Raw genomic sequence first — 11905 nt, 5'->3', positions numbered from 1 at the left:
AACATCAAATCATACAACTATTTGGCAGTTGATTTTTCAAGAATCATTGCCGAAATGTTTGTTTTTGCTTTTGTTGCCTCTAAATAAATAAATAAATAAAAAATTGTGGAGAAGCTGTACACAAAAAGCAGACAACACGTATCATGATGGAATCTAGCCTACATGTTATCCAATTTACATAACCAACATCTAGCTGTTGCTACTTTAGGTTTATTATCTTATTTTTTTGCCAGCTCGGTCGCTCACATTTTTTTTCTAGAACACATAATTAAATAGAACACTATTTTAATTATAGTGACTTTGTGTTCTAGAACTTGTGTCTGTACCCTATCTGTCCTACTAGATGGCGCCCTTACTCTGTCCTAGAGCTGAAAATTCGACAACTTGACCCCGGTATCGTCATGGCAGTCTGGTGCGTCAAGGCCACTTTCAAACCCCCATTGGTCTGAAATTCACGTGGCATGCCTCGTACAATCATAATTGTGTTGCTGAATTTTTTTTATGCTCCATGCCCCCAACTCAAATATGTCAGCTTCCTACCCCTCTATAATCCTTTAGTGGGGCACTGAAGAGTGCTATCAAAATAAGAAAGATAACAATAAAATGGAATGTCCAAATAGAATCCCAGCTTCTAACTTCCATGTGGAACAGTTGGTAGGAGGATCCTCTGTGTCCAGAGATGAGGGCTATTTCGGCAGTTCCGGAATGTACGCTCAAAGAGTTGCGACCGAGTATGAGTGTTCGACAGCGAGAAATTATGGAATCGCTTCTTCGCCTCTCTCCAAAGCGGGAGCACAATCTCCGACAAACACGGCTCTCAGCGCCTACCATCAACATCATTACCTTTCGCAACTAAATGCCTTTGGGCCTGAGTTTAAAAATGCATCCCAGGTAGCACAGCCTGTTATCCGACCCCTGTTTCCATATTCTTTCCCATCGGACAGTGTGAAGGAGGACTCGATGTTCTGCCCATATAGCGGAGATCCAAACGGACGCACGGATACAGTTGTTGGAACTTGTTCCTACACGCGGATGGCTGAGAGACGCCATCCCAGTCAAACGCACGAACATTCTTGTCCGGAATCCTCGACAGCTAATCAACGGTACCTAAGGAAAGAGAAGGCGCATGGCTTCGGATCAGAAAGTATCTTCTCTGTGTCCGGAATTGAGACAGATAATCCAGAACTATTTAACGACACCTGCGAAACCAATCAGGAGGCGCATCTGGCAGTGGCAGACAGTAAACTCGAGGAGAATCACAGTCCCACGAAACAACTGCCTGAGAAAGAGAACGTCCTTAAAACGGACGGTAGCACAGACAACTCAGACAGTGAGGTTAAAGGTAACACACACAAACACACACACACACACACACACACACACACACACACACACACACACACACACAAACACACACACACACACACACACACACACACACACACACACACACACACACACACACACACACACACACACACACACACACACACACACACACACACACACACACACACACACACACACACACAGGGTCTATAACACGTAAACAAGCATATTGAGAGAGCGAGCACACACACGCATGGGTTATAACACATCAACAAGCATATTATCAGTGCGAGCACACACAGACACACACACAGAGTTTAAAAGAGATAAGCAAGCTTATCATCACACTCAGAGGAAGCACACAGTTGGACAAGCCAATATCATATGAGAAGAGGAACTGTTTTTTGTGTTTTTGATGTTATTGCGATGTTTAAACTTTTGACTGAGCTAGAAACAAAGTCTACTAATACTTCAAACGATTATGCAACGCTGAGCCTTGGCATAGGCTTATATGTTATTTTTAATTATTGGTACAGTTTGAAGTAGGCTACAATTTCCAGCACTTGCAAACTTGATTTGATTGGATAGGCAATGTTTTTTGTTACATTCTTGGGAAAAAAAGGTTCAGAATAGAACAAAAAAGGTTCTACATGGACCCTTTTGTAGGGTTCTTTGATCAGAATCCCACGGGTTCTTCTTCCAAAATTGTTTCCATATAGAACCCTTGGGTTCTATATAGCGTTCTATATCGAGCCTATTTCCATATATGATGCAAGTATTAGAACCCCCGTCGGTTCTATCGAGAACCTTTTTTTCTAAGAGTGTAAGCACACTTGAGTAAGCATAGGCTACACTTCCCTCCCAACAATATCTTTATAATTAGGATCTCCTAGTTCCTAATCTCTTCCCTAAACATTTTATTTGTAAATACAGCAACACAATAACAGTTAACGCGCATGCCTGCCCTTAGACTACTTTTCGCTGTTTATTTTAATAGACTTCAAGGGTGAACGCTAAAGGCGAGGCTGCGTGTACTCTTGACATTGTTTATTTAAGTAACTTTATTTTATAGTCACAGCTGCCAGTCCATTGCCAATTTGCTACGACCGACATTATCTGTTTAGCATTGAACTAATTGCAAGTGTGCATTGGTAAACCTTTGCAATGTTACGTGATAGTCTACGTTTTTGGTTTTGATCAATTAAACTGCACAGACGCAAATATATTTTGCAGTTGAGATGACGCTCATTCATTCTTATTAGTCACGGTACCTCTCTTGGATATTTTATAATAAAGAAGCATTCTAGGCTACTAGTAAATTGGGCCTATCCAAAGGAATACGCACGCACTAATTGCAGCAATGAAGATTTCAAAACAAAACACGATTCACTTTATGTGCGTCTAACATAGCCTGGTTTATATCTAATTGGATTTAAAACAGGAGGGCCCGCTTTCCCAGAAACAGATTAAGATTATTCCTAGACAAAAAAAAAATCGTGTTCAATGGAGATTCACCATTGAAGTGTTTAGTCCAAAACGATGTTAAAACTGTGCCCGGGAAACCGTCCCGAGAAGACATAGGCCAACAGACAAACTGACAAAAAACACATCACAAGGCATTTGCGTAGGAACGTTTCTTGGAAGGTGAAGGGCAACGAAATGGCTGCTGTATGATTGCTGCTGTTTTTCAGCTTGTCCACCTTTGAAACGACATTTTGGAGCTAAATTCTCGATAAGCTATTTTTGTACGTGTAAAACAAAAAGTATAAAGTACATAGGCTTCCTCAAGTTCATTACATTTCATTTATTTTGTAAGCGATGTAAACTTTAGGGTAATGGTGATTGGATTATTATTATTAGGCATATTATTATTATAATTATTATTTATTCTACTTAGGCCTGTTATTGAGCATATGTTGCCACACCGCGTGCATCCGAAATTCACGCCAGCGCTTACACAATGGTACTTTATCTAGTAACTCATGTTCAAATCAGGCAGATATGGGGCCTATATGTACGTGTTGTTGAAAACAACGTGTGATTTAGGTCGAAATAGAAGAAGTTGCTTCAGTCCCTAATTTCTCTCTTCCTTAAATCGGAAAATGAACGTCAGATTCGTTACAATATTAAAATATTACACTTTTATCCCAAATGTTTCAATAATAATTGATCAGTGATTCACTGAAAAATGAATCGATGACTAGTCTACATAAAAACACTGGTCTAGAATAGTCTGAATGTGTAGGTTATAGGGCTATTGCTTTGCGCAGTTCAATTACTAGGCCTATATGATTTCTAGATTGTGTGAATAGTTGTATTTTTCGTGCCCGTTGAGCCATGTAATCAAGACGGAAGTCAATAACATTTAGATTTGAAACCCCTCCGGACTCCTTTGTCGGTAGACTAGACTAGTCCGTCATATCCAACCCACTTACCAAGAGCTGTATTGTGGCATTAACTAATATAGGCTACATTTTATTTCTCTCTGTTAGGCTATTTATGAAGGGATTGAAGAACATAATGTAATTCTTATCGCCAAAAGGACCCAAATTGCCCAGATGAATTATCCATTGATTTCCTTTATTTGCCTGATGATATCTAGACAAATGTTTTTCTATAGGCCCTGTCTTTGTACTTAATTATTTCAAATGGCCTTGAGGGAGCGTACACTACTCCAGATTCGCAAATGATGCAACATTATTAGTAGGTCTACCTCTAAGAAGCGGTCATTTATCATCTCACTAAAAACTAGAGTAGCCAAATGATATCGTCCGTGCATAAAGACATCGAAATCAACGACAAGTTGTATATAACCTTAAAAGAAAACCATTGGAGTAGAAATTTGAAAGTTTTTCTTGCATATCAGATTAGTGGGCCTGCTTCTTTCAGCTAAAAAATGAAGTTGCAAATATAATGGTCGAATATATTAAAAACATGTAATGATATACAATGGCAGGCAGAATACAAAAGCTATCGTTTGTCGTCAAGACGTGGCCTTCTTGGTAACCTGATTAATTCAGTGCATTATTGTTTTCTATCACAAATAAGCCTATGGCTATACACTGAGAATTACGTTAATTTAACTCATTCCTTTTTACAGGGGACAGATTGGAGAATGTCTTTGGAAACTGGCTCACAGCGAAAAGTAGACGGAAAAAGCGTTGTCCCTACACCAAACATCAAATACTGGAACTGGAGAAGGAGTTCTTGTTCAACATGTATCTGACGCGAGAGCGCCGCTTGGAGATCAGCAAGAGTATTGACCTTTCTGACAGACAGGTCAAAATATGGTTCCAAAACCGACGTATGAAGCTCAAGAAATTCAACAGAGAGAGTCGAGTGAGAGAGCTAACCTCTGCTTATGACTATACTTAAACCTTACACCTTATTTGGAGAGAAATAATGTTACGCTTAAGCTACACATACAGGCTAGGCCTGCACACGTACAGGAGAAAACATCTAGAGCAGGATAGAAATTGTACGCCTTTCAAACATCTTCACGTTTTTTTCGAGTCCATGCATGGTTTTATGAAAAATGTAAGTTTCATGATTTGACAGTGAAATGCTATGATGCTCTACAGATGCACATTGTTTAAAAGCCTGGATATTAAAGTGGCACTCCAGACTCCTTTTCACCTCATTTAACACCTGATGTGGTTAACAAAAGGCACATCTCAATAGGTGGTTCAGGTATGTCATGAAATACATAGCAAAAGTGTGGGGGGGGGGGGGGGGGGGATTTCCTCTTTTCTTCTCTATTGCTCCTCTATTGTTCCTCAAGCAGGGGGGAGGCCGATGACATCACGAATTTCCATCAGACCAACTCATTGAATGCCCTACTTCTTGAAGTTTGCGGTTGTGTCTAGAAAACATTATTTTGCTCAAAACTGATTATTTTTAACCTGGGTTGTACTTTACTGTATTTATACTTGGGATATCGCTTTTCAACAGTAAATGTTACAAAAATCACGAGAGGAGGTCTTTAATTGTTTGTGAAATGTGTCTTAAAGTGACAGTCCTGTGTCTGAAATGGTGTCCATTCACTTTGAATGAAAACGTGTCATTACTTGGTCTCTTCCTTTTCATCGTTTCTGTTCTTATTGTTTTGTGTTTGACTATTTTGTCATTTCTGTGAACTTGATGTCCTGTGCATTACAGCATCAAAGTGCATTAACTTCTAAAGCATTATCCCAAGCATTATGCTGCTGGACATTTGTAAAGATATCAAATAAATGGGTTTGGAGCATCATTTACCCTGGTTGTCCTTCCCCTTCGTGTCCTTTATGGCTTGCTTTGAGAAAGAGAGGGGCGAGAAAAGAGAGAAAAGAGCGACCATATAGCGGTGATTTAAATATTAGCCAGGTGACCAATAAGTCAAGGTCATAAAATAGTAATGTCAGGATGGTCGGAGTACAGCGCCAGAGGTGGGTTTAATGATCTGCAAATATAATGTGCGCCGCGGCAGTAAAGATGCGTTTAAAGGTGAGGAGGAGGAACTCTATACCCACAGAGCCGCACTACGATGGGGCTGGTTTGCACGGGCACACGCCACTGCTTTCACCGGATGAGGGGAATGCGACATTCTCCAACGGGTGATGGAGGATAAAGAGACCGGGTGATTAAGGGAATGTATATAATGGAACAAAGTCCGCAACGAGACATGGCTGCAGGAGCATGGAAACGGATCCCCGCATGCAGCCAGGGTTGAAGGTAGGACTATAGCCGCTGGCATTTCTGTTCTTTGCTTTGGACTCGATCACGCCTGGCTCTGATCATTTGGCACATTTGCAACTGGCAGCACATACGATTTCTTTACACCGATGGTATTTCGTGTTTTTCTGTTGCTGTATTTTTTTTTGCCTCCTGCAGACATTCGAAATCCGTCCTGCGATGTTTATGGGGGGTTTGTATGTTTGCAAGTGGATTTTGGATTATGATGTGCGCTGTGATAATTTTGTTGAATGTACCTCTACCTTGGATGGACAACGATGTTTTTTCATATAATGAACAGACGATTGTGCCCCTGCATGTGTTCATGGAGTATTCTATCTATTTGACTATTAAACATTTTGTGTTACAAAATATCTTCCAAAATATGTTCGCTCCTTGGTGGATGTCTACTCAGATCGTGGACATCATAGATTGTATTACCTTGCCCTTTTCAAACTGGATTTAGATGCAAAACAAGACACCTGCATGAATCATATCAAATGATTATTGGGTCCAGTATCCTGTTGTTGAAGTTTAACAGGTAGCTTTAATTGATGAACATGGAAACGTAGACTAATAGCCTAGGATCGTTCGTCCTTGTCTAGAAATACATCACGTCGTTATTCGTATTTTTTCTATTGATTTTCTTTCCCATCGGTCAAAAGAAAAGCATTTCACAGTATGCGAGACGTTTGATATTGCGTCTAATTCTCAGTGGATTGCCCTTTCACGCTTAGCTGATCCGTGGTTTAGGTAGTTTCATGTTGTTGGGATTGACTTCCTGGCTCGGCAACAAAAAACTGCCTTGATTACGTCAGTTCGCCTTCATCAAGGGCGTCCATTTCCGACAGATTATACTCTCTGCTCTGGAGTCGCCGCAAATGGCATTGTAAATGAACCGAGCCACCAATATCCACGACGAGACCTTTTTTCTTCGCTCTTTGGCTTTATGTGGTGGACACTAAAGGTCTTTTGGCTGCAGTGGGAGAATTGGGGTTGTAAACATCACGGGGTAAAATCCTTTCAGCTTTGTGTTGTGGCGCAGACTTTTGAGGTCTAGCCTTGCAGACTGGATTATTGACCGGAGGTGTTTTAAGGATGGTAATCAGCATTCCTAGACCGTCTCCAGGTGCCTATATGGAACATCTGCCAAGGAGTCAAAATCCAAGTCTCATCTCTAGACTAATTTAGCTTTGCTTTTGTTGGAACAGTTAGACTTGATCATGATAGTGTCTTTCTCTGTCATATTTTATCACATGATATTAGTGTCCTTATCACATCATTTGTATGATCATGAATTAAATAATAATAAAAGTACATGTCTATTAAAATGACCCTCAAGATTATTATGGCTTGTTTTATATGAACTGAATTCGTCATTTAGGTGGGCTTGCGTTCTCTTTTGCACTTCATCTCAGCTAAAGTAGCCTAAGCAAAATTGTAATTAGGCCTAAACATGGTTTTGCTACATAAACCATTTTGAAACATTAAATGAACATTACATCCCGACGGTCTTATGTTTATCGAATGGTCACGGAACAGACATGTGCCACACGCTCAAATGTGCAGCACGCTCTTGTGTCTACTTGAACCGATTTAGTAGACTAGATCTGGGCCTTTTTGCTTTCTTAAATTTGCCGTTATGAATTTCTCTCAACGTTTTTGCTACCTAAAGTTACTGATCTCCGTTTGTTATGACACTAAATTGAGTGAAGGGAAGCAAACAAATAAATCATTATTTCGTAAAATGAGACATTCATCACTTATCCAATAGGCGATGCCTATAATTCACTAACAATTACAATTGGCCTATGTTATATTGCAACAAATATAGGCCTATGTGTGTTTGTATATTATCGCCTATTGTAGGCCTATTTTAAAATGGTCCTACACAGGCCAAAACAAATTATTGTTCTTCATTATTATTTGTAAAAAACAAATAGTCTACCAAATTGTATTTGACAGTATTTTCAAATACTATTTTTAAATACCCGCGTTAAATGCATGAGAGTGTATTTGAGTCAGAGTATTTGAGTATTTTCAAATACTTTCCAAGTGTATTTCCAAATTGGCCTACATTAAAATATTATACTTGTCTTTTCAAATAAAATAACATCTTAATATTTACTTCGAATGTATGTGAAAGTAATTGAGCTATTTTAAATCGTATTTGAACGCAGGTCTGATATAGTGTACAGTCACTATAGTATAGTGACTGTATTTGGGATATTACTAGTTTAATGGGTTGAAAGAACTACACCCTGCCTGACGCCGGTAACAGTAAATATTCACCATCTGCATGATATCAGGTTTCATAATGCAGAATGAAGGTGTTGACCTATTAGGCTACTAGCTCCTTTGTCTTAATCACCACGAAGATTTGACAAAATGTAATTGAAATTATCCATGAACGACATACATTGACATTTACCACAAACATCGGCCAGAGCAAATGTTGGCCCCGTGAGCACATATATCGATTGGCTCTTCCCTGATCTGTATATTTAGTATTTAGTATATGAAGTATGTTGTGTATGTCATGGCTCACTTGTAAAACAGACATGGGTCTTAATGTGACTCCCTGTATAAAATAGGTATATGTATATATATTGGCTGATATTGTTGTTTGCCAGATGCTTGCGTTCACTTTTACGCACGGACCACAATCACACATAGGCCTATACAGACGGAACGTGTTTCATTGACAGCGTGATCGGGCTTGGTGTCTGCCTGCAGGGATGCAATACCAACGCGAGGACTCAATAGGACTTATTGGACTATTTTTAGGCCCTTTATTAATCCGCCGTGCGGTGACCGTCTCCGTGACCAGATCAATTTCTGCCATTTATATATAGTCCTCAAAAGTAACCCTTGTAAGAGAAAGTAGGCCTAGGCAATGCTTTAACGCCGAATTGCTGCCCTAATATGAATGTGTTTACTGTATGAAAGCTTTTATTCAAACGTTTCCTTTCAGTAAGGCCTTTAAGTGGTGGCTTTAAATGCGTTTACGAGTTCGCAATGTTACTCCAACTCCACCAAATGAACGTTTGTAATAAACAGCATTCTTCCAATCCCGACGGCTCTAATTTTGTATTCCACGGCAGAGGTATAGGCCTAAATGTATGTTATGCATTTATACAAAATATCAATACATACACACATACACTCTATCGCCATTGGCATATAATTCCAGAATGTATTCCGTTGATTTAAAAAACAACAACTGAAAAATATTTCTGGGTTCTGGGTTCATATTAGTTTATAGGATTATTCCCGGGAGCATTGCTGTTCAAGAAATAACGTGTGGCTGTTCATCTACATTTCAGGATTTATGAACGCTTGAGCGAATGTGACTGTGTTGAACTGGGATGTGGTTGTCTCACCTAGCTATTTGTTTATTTATTTTACCTTTATTTAACTAGGCAAGTCAGTTAAGAACCGATTCTTATTTACAATGACGGTCTACCGGGGAACAGTGGGTTAACTGCCTTGTTAAAGGGCAGAACGACAGATTTTTACCTTGTCAGCTCTGGGATTCGATCCAGCAACCTTTCGGTTACTGGCCCATCGCTCTAACTACTAGACTATCTGCCGCCCCTATCTTAAGAGGAATGCATTAACTGCGTCTGCTAAATGACTACAATGTAGGCTTAACGTAATTAATGTGGTAATACCTTTTTCTTATTTTCACTTCTTCTCTTACACACACACACACACACACACACACACACACACACACACACACACACACACACACACACACACACGCACGCACGCACACACACACACACACACACACACACACACACACACACACACACACACACACACACACACACACACACACACACACACACACACACACACACAGAGAGAGAGAGAGAGCGAGAGAGACAGACACACAGACTCACATGCACGTTACCTTCAAGAGGAATTCTAATACCACCTGCTTGCACGCACTGAGCTGTCACAGTTTTATATTCTTGTTCTTAATGTTAGCATTAATCAAGGATCTTTTTTTTAAATTATTGGACATAACAAAAGTACTGACGATGTTATTAACATAAACAAAATTCTTTCAATCCTCTTAAACAATGATGAAAGTTTTGTGGGCTGAAAGTCAAAGAAAGAAAACATCAGGTTTTAATGAACGATAGTCCCACCATCTTTGCTAATATGCTACCTTTCTAATGCCTACTAATGACTAACTGGGTATGTTGTTTAATGTTTTCAATAACGTTGTTAATGTACTCAAATGGATGATTTAATAAAAAATAGGCTACATTATGGGCATTAGTCAGTAAACAGTCAGGGTATGCTATAATTACAGATTTGTTGAAATTAAATGACCTCACACCTTAAAATACAGTTCCATTTTTATTTTTTTTTGCCTTCCCAGAAGAGTGGAGGCATGCTAATGACATTAATTTAAAAAAATTAGATGTTCGACTAGCAGGTGTCCACATACATTTGGTAATGTGGTACATGTAATGAATTCTTAAACACTTGGATCCATATCAAATAGGCAGTGATTTCACCTTAAACTAGGCCTACTAGGCAAATGGTGACCGTAGATTGCCTGATTCGCATTGATTATCTGTCACTCAATATTCGTATCTACGTGCACATTCATATGATTCCAGTTGTAATTCCTCTTAGCACGTTGTTGAGTGTTTTAACACTCCCATGTGACTGAATAATATAGCCAATATAGCTGTAGCGGTGATAGAAGTCAAGGCCCCATGTGTACATGTGTACATGCCTTGCACTAGACTGTGGAGTTGACCAATGTTGCATGCGGTGTGGCCATGTCGTTTTCTTAGCAACCGCATGGTGCTCAAATGCACTGAAATAGGTGATGAACCAAAGTACAGCATCCTATGTATTTTAAGTATATTCGGCTGTAGGTAATAATGCAAGAAACGTAAGCAATAACACACACACACAAATACTGTGTGTGTGTGTGTGTGTTGGTTCGATTGCATCTTCCCAATATTATATAAAGGCTGTTTGTGTCAATTTGATTTCAGATCCAGATATTTTATTTAAGGAACTTGAAATGGAAAAGATCCATCCCTGAATCTTTTTAAGAGGATCTAAGTCTACCTTTAGACAAAGACACCAATTCAGATCTTTTTTCTCTCGCTAATGGATGTTTTGACCAATCAGATCAGCTCTGGAAAAAATCTGATGTGAAAAGATTGGATGTGATTGGTCAAAGTGCATATAATATCAGAATTTGGTTGCCTGTCTAAATGCGTCCTTATATCTCTTATAATGCTGAGTTCATTGAAATGGAGTCAACACCTATCCTGGTTAATTTCAAGAAATCACACTGGACACAAATGCTCAACATTCACTGTTTATTTGTTCAGTTTAAGGTCACAAAAAAGGAAGAAAGGCTGACATGGATGTAGATCTGTAAATAAATAGAATATGAATTACGTATTAATAAGAGTGCAATACTAGTCCTACACCGTCAAAACTCAATAAAGTGCTAACTAGAACCCGGTATTTAAATTTCCCCAAATGCGCTAGCGCGGCAGGCATAAATATGGGATAGGCCTACATACAAACATCTGGGATTATATATCCTACAAAACAACATTTGCATTCTAAAATATTCCATATGGCTGATTAACCGATTTATAGAACATATAATTATAATTATAAATGTTGCATTATCATTCATGTAAGCTACTGTATACTTACCACTGAGATGATAATCACACTGATTCCTCATAAGAAAGAATATTTGATTTCTATGGAAGTTCTTTGCTATAGTTGGTACTAAAATGCAGAGAATGCACCATATATCCTTATACAGTTTATTACAACAACAACAAAAAACGTTTTTTATCAACCT

The 11905-nt window shown here is 39.0% G+C and overlaps 1 protein-coding gene across 1 annotated transcript; it reads left to right on the top strand.

Annotated features, from left to right (window-relative positions):
* The first annotated feature begins 558 nt into the window (after window positions 1-558).
* Window positions 559-5031, top strand: LOC129846588 (homeobox protein Hox-C10-like). The gene is made up of 2 exons (XM_055914535.1): window positions 559-1342; window positions 4430-5031. Exons 1-2 carry the CDS (start codon window positions 604-606, stop codon window positions 4702-4704), a joined length of 1014 nt encoding a protein of 337 aa, XP_055770510.1. The 5' UTR covers window positions 559-603; the 3' UTR covers window positions 4705-5031.
* Window positions 5032-11905: the final 6874 nt, after the last annotated feature.

Source organism: Salvelinus fontinalis, chromosome 3 (assembly GCF_029448725.1).
Source record: "Salvelinus fontinalis isolate EN_2023a chromosome 3, ASM2944872v1, whole genome shotgun sequence".
NCBI lineage: Eukaryota > Metazoa > Chordata > Actinopteri > Salmoniformes > Salmonidae > Salvelinus > Salvelinus fontinalis.
This window is presented reverse-complemented; position numbering and strand designations above follow the sequence as displayed.

Coding starts and splice junctions, on each gene's coding strand:
- LOC129846588 (XM_055914535.1), top strand. CDS start 604: ATGGAATGTCCAAATAGAATCCCAGCTTCTAACTTCCATGTGGAACAG. Junction 1,343..4,429: donor CTCAGACAGTGAGGTTAAAG/GTAACACACACA, acceptor TCCTTTTTACAG/GGGACAGATTGGAGAATGTC.